This window comes from Monodelphis domestica, chromosome 1 (genome assembly GCF_027887165.1).
Source record: "Monodelphis domestica isolate mMonDom1 chromosome 1, mMonDom1.pri, whole genome shotgun sequence".
In the NCBI taxonomy this organism is placed as follows: domain Eukaryota; kingdom Metazoa; phylum Chordata; class Mammalia; order Didelphimorphia; family Didelphidae; genus Monodelphis; species Monodelphis domestica.
This window is the reverse complement of record NC_077227.1, coordinates 627,339,214-627,358,724: the sequence shown is the minus strand read 5'-3', so window position 1 is coordinate 627,358,724 and position 19,511 is coordinate 627,339,214. Positions and strand designations below refer to the sequence as shown.

The 19,511-nt window shown below is 36.1% G+C and overlaps 1 protein-coding gene across 3 annotated transcripts in view; it reads left to right on the top strand.

The window, feature by feature from the left end:
• Window positions 1-15,559: 15,559 nt before the first annotated feature.
• PLCB1 (phospholipase C beta 1) overlaps window positions 15,560-19,511 on the top strand; it is a 902,125-nt gene continuing 898,173 nt past the window's right edge. For 2 of the 3 annotated variants that reach the window (XM_001374433.3, XM_007476704.3), the window contains exon 1: window positions 15,560-16,352. In XM_001374433.3, the coding sequence (XP_001374470.1) occupies window positions 16,254-16,352 (99 nt within the window). In that variant the 5' untranslated portion in view covers window positions 15,560-16,253. Of the gene's footprint in view, window positions 16,353-16,966; window positions 17,162-19,511 lie in introns of all 3 variants that reach the window. The other variant, XM_007476702.3, reaches the window with a different exon arrangement.

Sequence of the window (19,511 nt, the reverse complement as noted above, 5' to 3'; positions counted from 1 at the left end):
TATCTCCTGTATCTAACAAGGCATTGAAAATATTTTCATCAAAATAATAGTGAAAAGTTATTATGGATGTAAATTGGGTATAGATTTTCTCTTCTTTTTATAGAAAACATGATGTTTTCAAAATATTTTTTCAAATGTGTTTTTATTAAAAGACTGATCTCATAGTTACAAGGAAAATTATCTAAAATGATTTACTAGGAAATATGCATTTTTAAAGTTATTTCTTTGATTTTTCTTTTATGCAGTTATTGCTGTTGCTAGGCTGTAATCTTTGTTGCTATGGTGTTGTTATGCATGTCAGAATTTTATGTTCATTTATGATTTGCCATCTGATAGAAGATTGAGCACTACCAAGTTGTCTCTTATCATGTAGGAAAGCATTCCAAACCTCATCAGTCTAGTGCTGTTTGTGGCTTGGTTTGCATTTCTTATTAGTTGATTAAATTAAAATCACACAGAATGTATAATCTGTGGAATAGAGAAATCAGCTGACACAGATAGTTCATTTATTAGGCAAATTTAATAAGGGTTTAATTAATTCAAAGAAAGGAATTGAAGAACTTTGGAAGATATTGGGCTTTCTTCCAGTATATTGGTGCAGATTATTCTTTGAAATGAATTAATATGGAGAGGCTTCATGAGACATTGTAATAGCATCTTCATTTTGTAAGGTAGGGGTCAAAACTGCAAGCTAATAGTAAATCCAACTTTGCTTCATTCTTTGTCTCATGGAATTCCAAAACATTTCAGTTACTCAATATACAGAGGTGAAAGAAATTTTAACTCTGCTCTATCTTTAATATATAACTCAATTTTTCTAGTCACTAAAGAGGAACTGATAAATTTGCTATGAGAGTATTTTAAATTTCTGTTTCTGAAAGATAAAGAGACTTTCTATGCATTTCCAGATGGATAATTTATGCTATTTTCATTTTCATTTTCAAAGTGGTCATTGTTCTCTGTTATTTGACTCGCATCTCTCCTCGTTTTCTACATATGTGAACATAACGTTGATTCTGCATACTTCAGACTATATATATTATGTGGGGAGTCTATACACATACCATATATATATGACATATATATATACATATATAGTTAACCCAATATGAATATGAGTATCAATAGTTACTAAAAATTTTTTTTCTGACTGTTTTAAAGTAACTCATCTTTATGTGACTGTAAGTTTTCAGCTCAATATATTTCTTGTAACAGTCCTGTCTTTATTGGGCCAAGTGAAGCAATTTTGGTGGAATCTGTTTATTCCAGTTTCCTAAAATCTGCTAGAAATTGGAATATACAATCTGCCTTTGAGTCATGATATTTAGATAAATGGTATTTTCAAAGTATTTGCCTCTATTCAGTGAGATCTCATTATAAAGTGCCTTGCTAGGAGGATAGAGCATAATATTTTACTGTGGTGGGTACACAAAAATATTAATGAATCTGATCTTTTGGGAGAGAAGCAGGGGATTAGGAAGGCTTTCATTACTATATGAAAATGCTGTTGTACAAACTTTCTTGACTTGTGGGTTGTACTTTATAGATTTAAAAGTGTTGCCTGGTACACTGAGAGACTAAATAATTTCCTTATGATCACACATTATGAATCAAAGTCAGGATTAGAAGCCCAGATTTTCCTGAATTCAGGACTGGACCTTTATTCACATTTGCTCCTACTATAGGATATAGACTTGGTTTAATAATGATCTATATCCAAATCCTGATGGTAGCATTAATTGATTGTGAGAATATAAGTAAGTCATTTTTTCTCCCTGAGACTCTGACAACTCTCTAACATTTAATCACTATGTTATATATATATATATATATATATATATATATATATATATATATATATGGATAGATAGATAGATATGGTCATGCTATAAGGCAGCTTTTGCCTTTCTTCTACATTATACTCTATAAAATACAATTTGTTCATTTTAACATAAGTAGCACATGTATATCCTCCTGTGTTTGACTTCACAACATGTTCTTCACAACATGACCCCAAACTCTCTTCTAAGTTTATGATATCTCTCTCCCCATTTGGTATTCTGTTGTAGCCAAATTAGTCTTCTCTGAACCTTATGTATCTATGGAGATGAGACCTGAGTTCAAATGTGGCTTTGGAATAGGTTGCCACCTTTTCCTGGAATTTCTTTCCTCCTTACTCTACTTCACAGCATTCCTTACTTCCTTCAAGTCACAGGTCAAATCTCACCACACAGAAAGCTTTACTTAGATTCTCCTAAATTATTGGATTCTCCAGCCTTAATTACCTTGCATTTAATTCTATTTGTCTTCTTTGAGTGAGGTTGATGACTTTGTGCCTCACTTAAATCGAATTCATACACAAGTCAAATTCCTCACTTAAATTCTTCACTTAAGTCAAATCATGAGCTAGTCACGACATCATTTTATAATGCCATTGGTCCTCTGAAAAGGAAAGACAAACAACATTTATTTTTTTAAATTTATTCTTTATATACTGTATACACACACATATATCTCCTCAAATAGAATATAAGTTCATGAAGTAGACATTATTTCATTCTTTTTATATCAATTACCTAGCACAAGGTAGGTATTTATTTATTCCTCATTAAATGTGTTGATTGATTTATTGGGTCACATAAAAAAAAGTCAGCAGTCAGGCAAATTCAGTCCTCCAGCTAGATATTGTAGTCATTCTCTGAGCTGTACAAAGCTCTTTTCATTCTAAATTTTGTTCATAGAATTTCCATTTATAATGATATTGTTGTGAGGTGCTTGAGGTTAATCCCCTAGAGTTTGGGACAGGTACCCTTTGCAAAAATGCAAGACTCCATAACTTAGCTTAGAAATAGAGAGATAAATTTAGTAATTTGGAATTCAAGTTGAGGTGGCTGGGAGGACAGCATAGGTGGGCTATTGCTACTTATTGGAGATGCGTTCTGGTCTTTTTATATCTTTTGGCAACAGGGGCTTGGTCACTAGGAATGAGGGAATGGTATGAAGTTAGCCAGGGATGGGGGATATTTGTTATCTGACCAGGGTTTGTGTCCTAAAGACACAAGGGGTGACCTCATAGTTTAGAGTTTAGAGGGCAAGTAGATATCCTAGATTACAACTCGGTGGTATCAGGGAATAACCAGAAGACATATTTGTGTCCATCTGGAAATCTAAGGGAGAATCCAAGGGGAATCTTTCCCTCAGGGGTCTCTTCTTATCATGAGTCTCCAGAGTCACCATTTCCTCAGCATTACAAGAATGCAAGTAAGTAAAGAATTTTCCAATTTCTATTTAAACTGAAATTTTGGGGTTCCTAAGTGAGACCCAGGGTCCCATGCCAATATAATTAACAGATTTGGAAAACATGACAGAAACTACAGTACTCTGTGTGGGATATCTATAAAACTTCTTAGACATAAATGGCAACATCTCAGGCTAATCATGCAGATCTGTAGCCATAGTATTGGGATGAATTCCTAGTACAAGGCATAGTTATTCCCCCAAAGGTATCTTAAACCCAGTGCCTTTCTCCTAAACCAGATGTTTCCATCATGATCTTGGGAAGGCAGGTAGAAAGTTATTTCAGGGTTCTTTTTTTTTTTTTTGTCAAAAAGGCTGAGAAACTGCAGTTACTTCAGACATAGAAGCCCCAGGGAAATTTATATGTAGGAAACTAAATTCATTTTTCCTGTTTGCTAGCATGCAATGAACCACAGGCATTTAGAAAAGTAGAGTATATTACAGTAATAGTACAGGATCCCATTCGATTTTTTTAAAATGCTAGTTTTTTTGAAAAATGAAAGGCAATGTAGTATAATGGATAGAGTATATATATATTTGGACTGGACCAGTATTACGGGAGCATTCTATAATACAATCAAGGGCTAAAAGTTCACTCTGACACCTTATTTCCTTAAGTTGTGCAAACTAATCAAAAGGAGAACAAGAAAAATGTGTTCTCAAACAAGATCTTGAGAAATTCAAAAAGGGGATATTTGGATGACTATCAATTTTTTCAGAATGACACCTCTATGGACCATCACAATATTTATATAAGAAGGGAAGTGAGGAAATATAATGTGCATATTGAGTTTAACTTAAAGCACCTATTGTAGTTGTTCTTAAGAAGATTAATGACCTTCAGCACTATAAACAAACCAGAGAATAAAACCACACACCTCATTTTGAATTAACTTTTAATGTCTCAAGCCTCAAAACAAACAAATGGAATTTTCTTCAAAGGTCTCTTCTGTTCTTTTATACAGTACACCGGAGACCCCATGGGTTGCTTTTATTTTAGGTGCTTCAGAATGTTAAGGACACACAGAATGACATTTTTATGTAGTGAGAAAGACACGTGTCCTGAAGACATAGTGAAATAAAGGTCATTTTGACCCTTGTGTTGCTAAATTTTATGAGAGTAAACCTATGTGGAGTATTAAAGTGGGGAGAGGGTAGGATATTAGAAGATAAGGTCATTCCTAAACTCTGGCTATTGAATAGTTGGAAATATTTCAGTGTGCCTCATTACCTATCCCAGGCATTGTCTCTGCAGACATTGTTTTGCTCAGAATCTCTGTTAAAATGTATTTGGGTAGGAACTACACAATTCTTTCTTTCCCCTCCAAAATCCTGCTTAAGGCTATATTTCAATGAAAACTTGGTTTTAATGAAGGGTAAAGAGGGCCTTAAATGAATTTAAGGTCATTTTCCTTTTATTCCACAGAGAAAAATCCCACACTTATAACCATTACTTTCCAAAAGCTTTCTTGTTCTTTTGTGTGATAATCTAGAGAAATGTATCAAGTTATTAAGAAACAGTTCTAATAGTTCCCTAAGGGAAAGGGAAAGGGTTGCCATTTACTGTTCTCTGGTAATCATTTTAAATTGTATTCTTTTTCAGATGCCTTTGATTCTATGGCTAAATCCTAAATTTATGTTGTTCTAAATTTCTTGCAGAACTTTGTTATTGAACCATGAACTATTTTTATTTTATCAATCTTTCAACATTGTTTGTTTGAAATGTATCCCTTGGGCCTAAATAAAATTGTGATAATACTGTATTTTACTATAGAGAGTACTGATATATGATGTACTACAAATGTGTGCCTTATTATCGTATACTATATAATATTATACAGAGATCGATGCCCAATTATTCACCATATTAGATTACTTGGAGCTAGAAAGAATACTGAAACATGAATACACTTAAGTCTCAACAGGATAGTAGTTAGTAAGACTTTGGCCATTCGGCAAGTCATTGCATTATAAGCATGGTTGGAAAAGGATATCATCTTTTGGTTGAGAAAGATGAAGATAAGAATTATATTGATATATCTTATAATAACTTTTCTTTTTAAAGCCTGGACAAAATATGCATAGGGCTTGAAGGTATCAATATTGTTTTGATTTGAAACTTAGTAGCCCATATTATCTCTAAGGATCTTTATCTTACTCCCACTCTCATTGACCTGTGGCAAGTCCCCAGAGTTTAGCTACTATCTCTCCCTGAAGAAGCTACAAATACCATTGCCATTAGCTTGAGCCCATCATTTTTTTTCTGATGGTAATATTTTTATTTTTTATTTTTTTATTTTTCACTTGTTTATTTGGGTTTATGTTTTAGGGTTTTGATTTTGTAAAGATTTTCACTTACAAAAATGAACAGTATGAATTATATTGCACATGATAATACATGTATAACCCAGAAAAATAAAAGCTGCATGGGAGTTAAAATCTGGCCTGAGACACTAACTAGACACCCACTGTCTCCATTTCCTTTTCTGTGAAATGAGCTAGAGAAGGAAATGTTAACTCACTCTAATATTTTTGCTAAGAAAATCCCAAAAGGGGTCATGAAGAGTTAAGACACAACTGAAAACAACTAAACAACAATCTCTCAATTCAATCATTACCAAGTCTTCTCATTTCTATTTCTGATGGTAATATTTTTAAAAGAGAATTGATTTAGTCTACCAGAGAAATAGCTTTAAATCAAATAAGATCTCATGTGATATGTGTATATAAAGCAAACCTTATAGTACTATCTATATTCTGATATTATTTTTATTAGTTTAGAAAAGGGAATTTACTAAGGTGCTAAAGAAGAACATTTGGTACAAAGTAGATCTTCAATTGTCCGGAACATATTTTTTTTTGCAAATACATAAAGTACAGAGAAAAATGGACTCATTCTTAGAGAATGGATGTGGCAAAGAGGAGACTCTTGATGAAAGTCTTTAATTTTTTTTTACTATGGGTACTTTCCCTTAAGTGAATCTGTATCTTTTTTGTCTTTGGTTTTCTTTGTAGATCTGATAATAATTTGACACCACTAGAACACCAATAAGAATATGGGAAGCCTTAAATCTTCAAGAATGCTTGAAACTTGCAAAGTCTTCTTGTGGTCAAAGTAAAGAGATGAGGAAGGAAAGCTGGACACAGTCAAAGGCAGTAGCTACTTCTTCACTCAGTAATAGTTCCTTCTCAGAAAAGATTAATCATGACTCCACATTCACTCCAATTTCTGGCTCATACCAATTTCTGGAATTCCATTCCTTCTTCAACTGATCTGATAATTTATAGATGATCCCCCAATGTGTTCAAGTTTCTTTAACCTAATTGAACAAGATTATTGTATTCTCATGTGACTCATTCTAGTTCAAAATACTTTTAGCATTTAATCTAAAGCCTATAAGTGATCAAGTCACAATTTTACCAAATGAAAATATCAAGGAGAACCCACATCAATGAAGTAACATATCTACTGAATTATGGAAGCAAAATATTTACATAACATTTCAGAGTTTATAGAAATATTTTACATGTTATTTTATTTATTTCAAGTATGTTATCCTTATAACAATTCTATGAGGTAGGCAGGTTATATATCCTTATTCCCACATTGCAGCTAAAAAATCTGAGGAGCAGGGAGGTATATTGACATTTTAAGAAGTTGTGAACATAGACCATTTGGTGCCTTTAGGCCTCAATCTTTAGGCTAGGCACAATGAAAAGGAATGGGAGGAAGAAGATATCGAATAGAAGATATCTTAGATATTTTCTGTGATTCTGTGACAATTCAAGCCTATGAAGCTGAAAAGCTGTTAGCAAAATATAGGTATTGCAAATCTTAGTTCAGTAGACACAGTCTCACTGAGACTAAATTTCTTCATCTGCAAAATAATGTTGTTAGAGTAAATTAAGTAATGGGATTAAGGATATTTTCCTGGAGAAGAGAAGCCTTGGTGAGCACAGGAGGGCTGGGAAGCATTCAAAGAACAGTCATATAGGTGGGGAATTTGACTTGTTCTATTTGACTCAATAGGACAGAATGAAGAGTAATGAATGGAAATTGCAAAAAACAACTTCAGGATTGAAGTAAGAAAAAAGAATTCCAGCAATGAGAACAAAGTGGAATGGGCTGCCTCTAGCAATCATGAGTTCCTCACCAATACAATAGTTTTTTAGGCAAAATAGTTCATTTGTTGGGGATATCACTGAGGAAATTCCTGTTTAGGTACAATTTCTATTAGCTGGATTCTCAGGTTCATTCCAGCTCTCAGACACAGTAATTCTGTGATCTCCATGGTAATTTTCAGCTCTCCGTCTTATAGTTCTTCTAATAGATCAGGCTCCATTCTTTCCACTCTACTACTTTGTTGTTGTTCAGTCATTTCAGGATTGTCCAATTCTTTGTGATCCAATTTGGGCTTTTCTTGGCAAAGACACTGGAATGGTTAGTCATTTCCTTCTTCAAATCATTTTACAGATGAGAAAATTAAGGTAAACAGCTTTCAGTGACTTGTCTGGGATCACACAGCTAGTAATTATTTAAGGCTGATTTTGAACTCATGTCTTCCTGACATTAGGCCAAGAATTCTATCCACTTGAATTACCTACCCCAATACCTCCACCCCACTATATCACATTACCTTTTAAAATGATCAAGACTGGGCAAATAGCCAGGTTCACCAAATCTGTCCTAGAACTATGAGACAACCTTGGATCTTTGGAAAAACAAAGCATCAGTCTAATGAGTAAAAAGGCTATATAGCATCACTTTTAATAAAAGATAGCAAAACAATTAAACTCATTATGATCAAAAGTTTGTGCTCATTGAAATCTCAGATTTATTTATATGAGGAATATCAAAAATCTTAGTGCCATTTTAAGCTTTGATACCTTAAATCAAAGCTTTGATATCGTGCTCTCAACAAGGATTATTAAATATCTCATGTGTGAGGCACTGTGCTAATAAGTATTAGGAATACAAAGATAAATGTGGGATAGTTGATATACATGAATAGATAAGTAGATAAATGATGGATGACTAGATAGATATACATATGTGTATATCTGTTTCAAAACAAAATGATGATTAAGGTAATTTTGGGAGAGAATATCTTAAAATCTGGGAGTAGTGATCTGAAAAGGCATCATTTAAAAGGTGATAGTTGAACTGAATCTTGAAGTAAACCAGAGATTCCAAGAGGTAAAGGTGGAGGAGTGTATTTGGGGTATAGGAGATAGCCCAAGCAAAGAAAACCATGGATATATCCATACTATGGAGGTATAGGAAAGAAAATAATGTGAAAGAAACATGGGAGAATGGGAAGGGTCCAAGTTATAAAGAGCTTTAAATGCCAAGCAGAGAAATTTTTACTTTGTCCTAGAGAGTCATAGGCAACCACAAGAATTTATTGAGTATGGGAATGACATATTTGGACTTCTGAGACTCAGTACTTAACACAGTGCATTGTAGATGGTTGATGAATGTTTATTGATTGAATCCTTAGGAAAATCTTTTAAGTGCTGGTAGAAGATGAATTGGAGAAGAGAGAGATAGAGGCAGGGAAGTCATAACATAGGCTATTTTAAAAATGTGGTTAAGGTAATAAAGACCTGAACTAGGATGGGGGCTGTATGAATATTGAGAACAGCACAGAGATAGAATTGATGTGATTTGGAAACTTATTAGATATATGGGCCAAATATGAGAAGTTGGGAATGAGGTTGTGGAAGGAGCCTCATAGATAAGAGGGGAGTGAGGAAGAGGGGTGAAGTTGAAGGAAGAGATATCATGGTCTACTTTGGACAGGTTGTGTGGGATATGCTTATGGGAAATGAAATTCAAAATGTCCCAGGGGCTATTGGTAATGCAAAACGAAAGCTCAGGAGATGAATGGATATGTTGATATGGAATGATGTAGATGATGCAATCTTTGGTACAGGAGCTGAATGGTGTCACAAATGAATTTGAGTTTATGTGAATGGAAGATATGGCTGTTGTTCATTTTACAATCACTCTTCAGTCTTTAAGAACCATGAGCATTTGAAGAAGGATGCTAGAGTTATGAGAATGCGAACTATTGTTAGAACTTAGCACCATTTATAAAGCAAAGGTATGATTTAATCGTCTGGAAAGATTTAATAATTGAACCCATGGCAATTTATAAGAAAGTATAGAGAAATAAAAAAGAGTCCCAGGACACACCTTTGAGGCACACCTACATTTAGGGGTTGTGACATGAATGATGATCCCTCAAAAGATACTGAAAAGAAGCACTCAGACTGCTAAGGTATAAAACGAGGAGTGAACACAATCAAGAAAACCAAGGATGCTAAATGCAGTAACAGTCAAGACGGATGAAGTATGAGAAAAGGCCAGCAGATGTGTCAATTAAGAGTTCACAGTTAAAACTATGGAGAGACCAATTTAGTTAAGTGATGAGGATATTAGCCAGATTGTACAGGGTTGAGGAATGAGTGAGAGAAGAGTGGAGGCAGCAAATATAGATAATTCTTTCAAGGAATTTGGCTGAGAGAGGGAAGAGAGTTGCAGGATAGTAGGTAGCAGGAAGACTGCAATCTAGAGTTTCCTTTTTTTTTTTTTTAAGAATGGGGCAAGGAGGCAGCTGGATAGATCAGTGGACTGAGAGACAGGCCTAGAGATGGGAGGTCCTGGGTTCAAATGTGACCTCAGATACCTCCCAGCTGTGTGACCCTGGGCAAGTCACTTGACTCCCATTGCCTAGCCCTTACTGCTCTTCTGCCTTGGAACCAATATACAGTATTGATTCCAAGATGGAAGGTAAGGGTTTAAAAAAATGGGGGATGATTTAAACATGTTTATAGGCATCAATTAAAGAAATATAATGCTTTGAGTTATATAAAACATGTATGGTATATGCTTTTGTTATTATTTCCCTTTTTACAGATGAGATTAGTTAAATTGCCTATGTTCATAAAGCTAGTAAGTCTTGGATCTAGGATTCAAACCCATGTCTTTTAATTCTCAAGTCCAGTTTGATATTTACAGATATCATGCTATGTTTTACAATTATGAATAGTTTTTTAAACCTTTGCCTTCCATCTTAGAATCAATACTGTATATTGGTTCCAAAGCAGAAGAGCAGTAAGGGCTAGGCAATGAGGGTTAAGCGATCTTCCCAGGATCGCACACCCAGGATGTTTCTGAGGCTAATTTCAAACCCAGAACCTTCTGTCCCTAGGCTGGCTCTCAATCCACTGAACCACTTTGCTTCCCCTATGAATAGATTTTAAAAAAATACCTGGATAAATATATGGATAGTACATTGTATTACATTATACATTGTGGGGATGGTAGGTTTCTTTTAGGGTATATTGAGTTTTCATACACACACACATATACATACATACATACATGCATACATACACACACACACACACACATATATATATATATATATAGATATATATATATATATAGAGAGAGAGACAGAGACAGAGACAGAGACAGAGACAGAGACAGAGACAGAGAGAGTTGGAAATCATCTGCAAAGATGTAATAGCCATAGAGGTTGTCAAGGGATTTAGGCATGTTTTATAAGGTAACTATCTTACCCTTTGAGGCTATTATAACATTTTCCCTTTACTCCCCTCCAAATGCCTTTGTGCTATTGTTGAAAATGATATAGAACATTGTGCAAGATGAATTGCTGACTTGGGGTGCCATGTCATTTATTGTATTCTTAGACATTTAAAAAAACCCTAAATTGCATATAATTTTCCTCCAAAAAAGTCTCCAAGAGAATGGTAAGGGGAGGTTTTTTTTTACCTATTTGCATATAACTTTGCACAATAAAATTTTAACCTTTTCATTCTGTAACTCTTCTATATTACAACACTTTAAAAAAAATAAAAGATCTATTCATTCCTGTAGGTCAAGGAAAATCCAACAATTAAGTTAGGGTTTCCTTTTTTAACTGATTATGCTAAGCTCAAATAATAGTTTAAATTTCCATAGCTCTATCATATTTCTTCAAATACTCATGGTTCTTAATGGCTAAGGAGTCATTACAAAATTTAAAAAAAAGTCAAATCTTTCATGCATGTAACCTAAAGTTCATTTATGACATTACTGAACTCCTGTTCTGAAAGCTATACCTCTAATCTCAGTTGGTCTCCTTATAAATATATCTTTAATCCCTCAACACAATCCTTTCCTACAAATAAGGTGGGGGGGGACTGATTGATGAAAATATTTGGTGGTGTAAACCTTAAAATTTCTCAGACTTATGAATGTTGGAAATTTCCCCATTGGGGAATCTTCTACTTAAAAAAATTCCCTAGCAGATAGTGAGAATTCTTCTTGAATGTGAAAACTCCTTGCCTTGGGAATATCCCTACTCCACCCTACTTAAGACTGCTTTAGGACAGAAAACTCCTTGCTGAACAATGAAAGTGCTTTGACCCATGCTTATGGAAAGGACAGGAAGTTCTTTGAGTCATGCCTGTTTTTAAAATTGATACAATGGGATGCTAGGTACCCATATAGGTGGGGCAACTTGTAAACTACTTAAACCTAAAAGGGTGATAACTTATTCAGAGGTTTTTTCTTAATGAAATTTGTTGACACAGCAGCATTTTTTCTGACTTACTAAAGAGATTAAAACTACTCAGCTGTGAATTCAAAATGGGTGGTCCTTTAGAAACATCTACAGTGATTGATAGATGTAAGGACTTAGGGGAGGTGACAGAGGAAATTTTGCCCTTAAAAATAAGAGCTTGGATCTCATTCAGGGAATCTCAATTTCTGATTCTCATTCTGGAGGATCTCATTCTGAGAGACTCATTTCCTTGAGGACTGATACTTGAGGGCTCTTTCCTTGGAGATAGATCTCTTTGAGGAGAAGTGCTCTTGGAGGAAATCTCATTCTGAAGGAGAGCTCCTTGAGGAGCTCCTCTGAGGGGCTCTGTCCCTCTGAGGTAGGAGCTCTGGAGGCTCTTGAGAGAGGCCCTTTGAAACAATCTCTGGCTGGAAGACTCTTTGAGGAAGGACGCTGGCCTGATGTCACTAGTATCCTTGTTTAGTCAGACCTTGTGGTGAGTGTTAAAAAACTGACTGATTTCCCTTTTAAGACTCAGGTCTAGGCCATATTGGCTTGAGTCCCTTCATACTTATTCCTTTCTTACTTTTTCTCTCTCTCTCTTTCTTTGATTACTCATTGTATTGTTAATTAAAATCTCTATAAAATCCAATTGACTTGGGTATTTGAATAATTGGGAATATTTCCCTGACGACCACCTTATATTTGATTTTAAAACCTAAGACACTGTAGTGAAACATATTTCTGCAGTAAAATTTACTCACCCTCTCTTACATCTATCACAATTTATATCTTCCACTATTTTAATCACTACAATTTAAGACCTCAACCATTTTTAAATCTCACAGTGGTACAGTTCCTCTTTTTGTTTTTCTAGGATTGGAAGGAAGCAGAAATCACAGATCATTGACTTGAACAAGTGAGATGAACTTAATTTGTAAAGTAGGAAAGGATGAGGGATGGAGTAAAGTAAAATTTGTAGAGAAAGCTTCTCATTTTCTAACAATAGTTGACATTTAAATAGCTGGCATAGTCCTCTGTAAGCCAAGGTCATTTCCATACCATGAAGTAGGAAAAAACGCTTCCCTTCTATCCCCCTACCCCCACCTCTGTTCAAGGATGGACTTGGAAAAGTCATAAAGCTGAAGTGCTAACAGTAAGTTTAATAACATCATCATCAACAACAATAATAATCTGGCAACTAAAAAGATTTTAAGAATTGCAAAGCACTTTATATATGCCATGCCATTTGATTCTTACAACAACTATGGGAGTTCAATGCTACTATTATTACCTTTTTACAGATGAGGGAACAGGTTAAGTGACTTGCCAAGGGTCTCACAACTAAGGAGTGTCTGAAGCAGGATTTCAATTCAGGTCTTACTGACTTCAAGTCCAGTGCTCTCTGTATGCACTATGATATGTAGCTGCCTCCATTTTTTTTTTTTTATTTACAACCCTTAGCTTAAGTCTTGGAACTCTAAATTTGAGTTCCTTGTCCAGTAATTCACAAATGGAGATGTGTGGCATACTAATTTTGACATATCACTTTTAATATACATTATCTTACTCCTACAATGTCTTATTGATCCTTGAAACGACTTGGTAAGATAAGTATTATGGTTATTATTACTGCCATTTTACAGGTTAAAAACACTTATGGAGGCCTAATGACTTGTTCATGGTCACATAGTAAATATTAGAGGTCAAGATTTGGAACTTGATTTTCTCCAGACTTCAAGTCAAGGACTTCTTAATCAGATTGACTCCTTATTATGCACTCTATGTATTTGGAACAGAAACAATGGGAGAGGAGGTGTTTCTTTTGTTAGGTAACTAACAAACAGGCTATTCATTAATTAGTTGGACTGACAGATAGAACTGACCCATGAGCAGACTTTTTTTTTTCTTCTCCCCCTTCAGGAAGCCAGGATCACAATCAGAAAGGCAGCATGACAGAGAAGAAAGAATCGTCTTGGATTCAAGAACACCTGGATTCTTACCCAGAACTATCTGCCCCTGAGAGTTCCTGATATGTGTCTGGACAAATAACTTAATCTCTCAGTTCCCTTTCAGTAATGTACATTGGTAGAGGGAATTTCCTCCCTAGGAGTTCTAAATAAAGAAATCATAGGTTTAGATGAAAAACAAAACAAAACAAAAAAACCTCACTAAGTACATTTTTGTACAGAAAGCTGGTCTCTAAAAAGATTCTTTGACATCAGATTCTTTGACAAAAGAATAATAATTGTATATAGGATGGTGTGGGTGGGCAGTGTCTACATTTGGGTTCAAGAGTGGCCTGTATTCCTTTTTTTTTTTTTTGACATTATTGTATAAATTGGGTAAATCAATTTGCTTCTCTGTTGTTGTGTTTTTGTCCCCCCTTGCCCCCCACCATTCTTAGACTTCCTAACAGTTTGCCCAAGGGTATTGTTGTGAAGAAAGTACTTTGCAAAATTGAAATGTGAGAGTAAATTTCCATTATCTTTATGAGATGTTTATGCCTGGATTTATGATGAGTACTGTTTGAAAAGTGGTAGGTTTTAGTTTTCCAAGTATAGCAAGGAACAGAGAGATTCTAGGAGAGAGTAAAAAAAAAATTAAGGCAATTTCACTTCTAAATTGCATCACAGATTTAGACCCAGCATGCTATCTAGTGGAGTCTTGATTTACAGATAAGGAAAATGAGGATCAGGAGGGTTAATTGACTCACTCAAAGTCACACAGAGGCAAAGAATAGAGTCAGAATTAGAACTCAGAACTTATACTTCCAAATTCAATACTTTTTCCTCTGAATTACTCTAAGGAAGCTACATACATTATCAACAAAGTAGTTCCAATATAAAAGGAAACTCACAAGCTGAGATCTTAATAACGTGTTTTTCCCCCTTCTGTATAACAGCTCTTAAATTTTCTTTCTTTTTTAAAATACAAATTTTATTCCATAGCATTTGTTTTGACATTGCCCAAATTTCCTTCTGTTCTTTTCTTTAGTAAATAACGAAAACTAACAAACAAAAAATATGCACTCCTTGGAAGATGAGAATTATATACAAATATTGTAACCAACTTTTTCAGGGCTGTCCTATTTTTTCCTGCAAACAAAATTTATCACTTTGTGTAGTGCTAAGTACTAGGGAGTGTTCTCAGTCACAAAGCTAAGGATAAGGTGTCCAGGGGTGAGAGCAGCCTGAGGAGATTTATTCAGTTCTTGTCTCCTGGCTGCTTACTACCTTCTTTGCCAGTAACAATTGTCTATTGTGTAGCAGGCTTCAGTGTGCTCTATACTATGGCACTAAGATTTACGCATTTGAGGATACAGGATTATCTTTTCCAGAAACCTTCAGCCCTCTTCTTGTGCCGCATTTCAAGTTAACCATCCAGAAAAAAGAAACAAAAAAAAAACAAAACAGACTCCCAATCACTGCCCTAACCTGTCTCCCCGCTTCCTCTCCTCTCCTCTCCTCACTCAGTTTTTCAAGGAACCCAGGGAAATGCAACCCTCTTATCCAAGCCTCTAGTCCCAGAAAGGTAACTGGGCATGCTCACTGAGTATCTTCCAAGGAGAATGTGCCTCCTTGTAGTGGCCTTCTGAAGCCGGGAGGTGCCGCTGTGCTCCCGCTTCCTCCCATTTGTCTGACCCAGCGGAGAAAGTTGGGCTCCAGGAAAGGCAAGGGAAAGGAGGGACCGAGCCAGCGAGTGTAGAGGGGAAGGGAGGAGGAGAAGAGGGGGAGTGGGGTGGGAGGGGGACGCCAGGAGCGTGTGTCACTCGCTCACTCCACTCCCTCTGTGTATATAGGATGTGCTGAATGGTGTTCTTCAGAGCCGCTGCGGTCGCGGAGGAGGCAGCGGAGGAGGAGCAGGATCCTAAGCCCCAGCCGAGCCCGAACGGGCGGCAGTGGTGGCAGCTGAAGCAGCAGCAGCGGCAGCGGCAGCAGCGGCAGCGGTAGCGGCAGCATTGGCACCAGCAACGCGAGCAGCAGCAGTGGCTACGATTACAGCTGGTTTTCTCTTGCCCTGTCCCTCCTGGTCCGCTAGCCAAGCCCCAGTGCCCAGCTTGCTCCTTGCTCCTCTGTGCTCGGTCGCCCTTGGCTTCTCGGCATCGGCTGCTGCTCCCAGACGGGCGCCTGACACCACTTTCCACTGAGGGCATGGACCCACGCTTACCCGCCTGCTCTGCACTCCTGCGCTGAACCACCTTTTCCTTGGAGAAGGGAAAGGAGAAAAAAGAGGAGGGGTGGGGGAATAGTCAAAAGAACCCACCCATACCAAAACCAACCCAGACCCCAATCCCACTCCCTCCCTCTATCTCACCCCACTTCTCGCCCCTTCTCGGATTGTCCCTTCTCATCTGCTGGGAAGCCTCCATGTGTGTAAATGGCCGGGGCACAGCCAGGAGTTCACGCTTTGCAACTCAAACCTGTCAGCGTCTCCGACAACCTGAAGAAAGGCATCAAATTTGTCAAATGGGATGATGTAAGTAGCCTCTTCGGTCTGTTTGTTGAGTTCTAGGCTGTTGCCCTCTCTTGGCGGGGGAGGGGGTTGTGGGGGTGGGGAAGGTGGGAAGAAACACTCTCCTTGTTATGCAATGGGCAGAGCAAATCGATAAGGGTGCCAGAAAGTACACATGTTGGAAACTGCACAGGCAGTAAAAGGGCAGAAATTACTCCAGGCAGTGTGTGAATGTGTATTTCTGCCTGTCCCTGTTCAGTATTTTACAGCACTAAGAGCAGAAAGGAAAGCCTTGACGATTTATTTATTTATTTATAATTGCTGTGCTAATATCTATGACAAGGCTTACACTATCTTGACAGGTCATTACAGTTTGAAAAGTGATGTGTGCGGTACTTTTGACCAGGTAGAAAAGTGTACTTAGTGTGCATTGGGAAAGGGGAGTTTCTTTTTCCTCTTACAGACGCAACTTCCCCCAAGTCCTCCATCATTCCTTCAGAAAATGACCACTTGGTTCTGTTATTAACTGGAGAATGGCAAGTTGATCCATTGTACCCATTTAAGTGATCACCAGATATCAATGGCTCACACCACAGGTTGTTTGCTTCCAAACTTATGTTCTGTCTTCTTGAAAGTAGAGCCTCCAGAAAAAGGCTAACGGTGGAAAGGAGCTTAGAGAAACCAAGTGACATTTTGTGGATGGACTAAGAAGAAGAGGCAATGGCTTGGCAGGTGCTGCTTGCTAATTTTCCAGAGCTTCTACAGTTTTTAAGACAACATATTGAAAAGACCCTGCTGTGAAGTTTTACCCTGCATTGTGGGGGCCCAGTATGGTAAGGAGATAATAAGGCAAGGGAAGATTGTAGATGAGAATTGTCATAATTTCAGGGCATCACAGGACACTTAAGAACCTAAATATTACATTGGTCCCCATAAGGCATAAATTGGACACTCCCTCTCCACAAAATATTGAAGAAATAAGTTTGGTTTGATAATAGGGAATTAATTTTTATTAATATTACACCCTTGATTTCATCCAGAATTTATTGGTATGAATTATTCATTGGGATAAACATGAGACTTCCAGTGTTGAGAGAGATTTAAGTCCAAATGATTGAGGCATCTCTTAATCAGGAGCAATTATAGGACAATTGGGTACTCTTCTTGTTGAAAATATTTTCTACTCAATAAATTACAGTCTATTATCCTTCAGGACTTTTTCATTTTAATCTTCTTATACCAGTTTTCTTCTGTGTAAAAACAATTTACATGGTCCAGGTAGAGGACCCATATTTAATCAGTATATTTGTTTCTGTATTTTGTGCAGTTGGAAGTATGAATAGAAGGTAGCAAATTTTACTGTTTCTTTGTCAGTTATCAAAGGCCATACGCAAAGAATAAAAACTGCATATCCTTTCAATTCCTCTATTATTATGGAACAGTACTTTTTTTTTTTAGGGAGAGTACATAAATAATTTAGAACATAGTCAGCATGTTTAAAGAACTCAGTAAATGTTTTTCTTTTCTGTATCAATAAGTTCATCAACAAAAGTGATATTTCCTTTAGAGATTTTTGTTCATATTCAGTCAGATTTGATAACTAATGTAATCACAACTACATAATAATAAAGAAGAGACACCTGTAACAGAGGTTTAACAAAATAAAATGAGAGTTTTAGTGTACACTATGAATTCCTTAACTTTGTTTTTTCTTTTTTTTCCCCAGAACCATAGATTTTATGCAAAATTCCAATGATTTCTTACTTGATTTGAATGCTATAACAGAAAAATTAGGATAAAATAGAAAGAAAGGAAAACTAGTCAGCCATAACAAAATTTGGACTGAAGTTAAGCAAAGTGCTTAGGGTTCAGCACAAAGGGGAGCTACAATTCAGGGCATTTAAAATATTATATTTATAAGGGTACATATTTCTAACATCAGAAATTTTGGTCTCTATGGTTCATTATGTTTTTTTTTCCAGAAAATCTGAAAGCCTGTAGTGGACAGCAACATAGAGGATGCATAATTTTTGAAATCTTGCCTAATGAAAACATGTGTGCCTTTTCACTTTTGATTAGAAGTCTTGGTTTCCATTCCTACCTCTGCCATTAGTTAACTGTGTGACATTCCATTCTATCTCAGGACTGTTTCAAAATTAACTCATTCTTATCTGTTCAGTGGATAGCTCACCTGCCCTGGAACAGAACAGAATTCCCTGTGTGCATCCAGAACTGATTTATGAGTGTTTTCTGGACCAAGAGTATTCTAGTATTTTTTTTTTTTAGTGTTACTTTGTCCTGACCTGTATTACAGTTAGTCTAAATAACTCTTGTCCCTATCTTTTCCACTGGAGGACAGAGTAAGCATCAATGTGGTCTTTGGGATTAAGATAGATTAGACCACGTAATATATGTTTTGCAGTAACTCAAGTAGCAACACTAGACTAGGTGTTGAAAAGCCCAAGTTTTAGTCTTGGTCCTGTCCATGAATTCTCTCTGAGTCTCAGTTTCCTCCACCTATAAAATGAAGATATTGCATCAAATAAAATAACAATAGAACATATTGAAAAATATAAAATCCTATATAAATACATGATGTAATAAAATAGCTAATATTTATATAATACTTTTCTATTTACCACTCTTCCAAAATATACCTGATATCCTTTGCTAATTTGATCTTCACAATAAATATATCACTAAGCCCCTACATATTTTATTGGGCATATAAATCTTGAGGATAGAGCTTAGAAAAGTCCCCCAAGAACTGATGATTTCCCTTCTGAGGACATGGAAACATGGAAATTCTTCAAAAATGTAATAAACTATAAAGAATCTTTTTTCTTTTCCAAGGATCTTTTGTGACACTATGATCTCTGTTCATACAGACAATTCATAAACAAAAATCCTTAACAGTTGCTTTTGCAAGTAAAATCTAAGTAGAAACTTGCCATCAGAATCGTGCATGATAGAATTATGGGAAAGGAAGGAAACTTGAGAAATCATTTCAAGTATCTCTTTACATTTAAACAGGATATCCAGGTACTGTAGAAAGTAAAAAATCTTTGTTCTTGAGGATATCTCATCTTGTTGGAAGAGATAAGTTGTAAATATTTAAAATTACAAAAAGAGCTCTAACTTATTTAGATTGTAATTATTACTATTATGTCTTTGGTGATATTG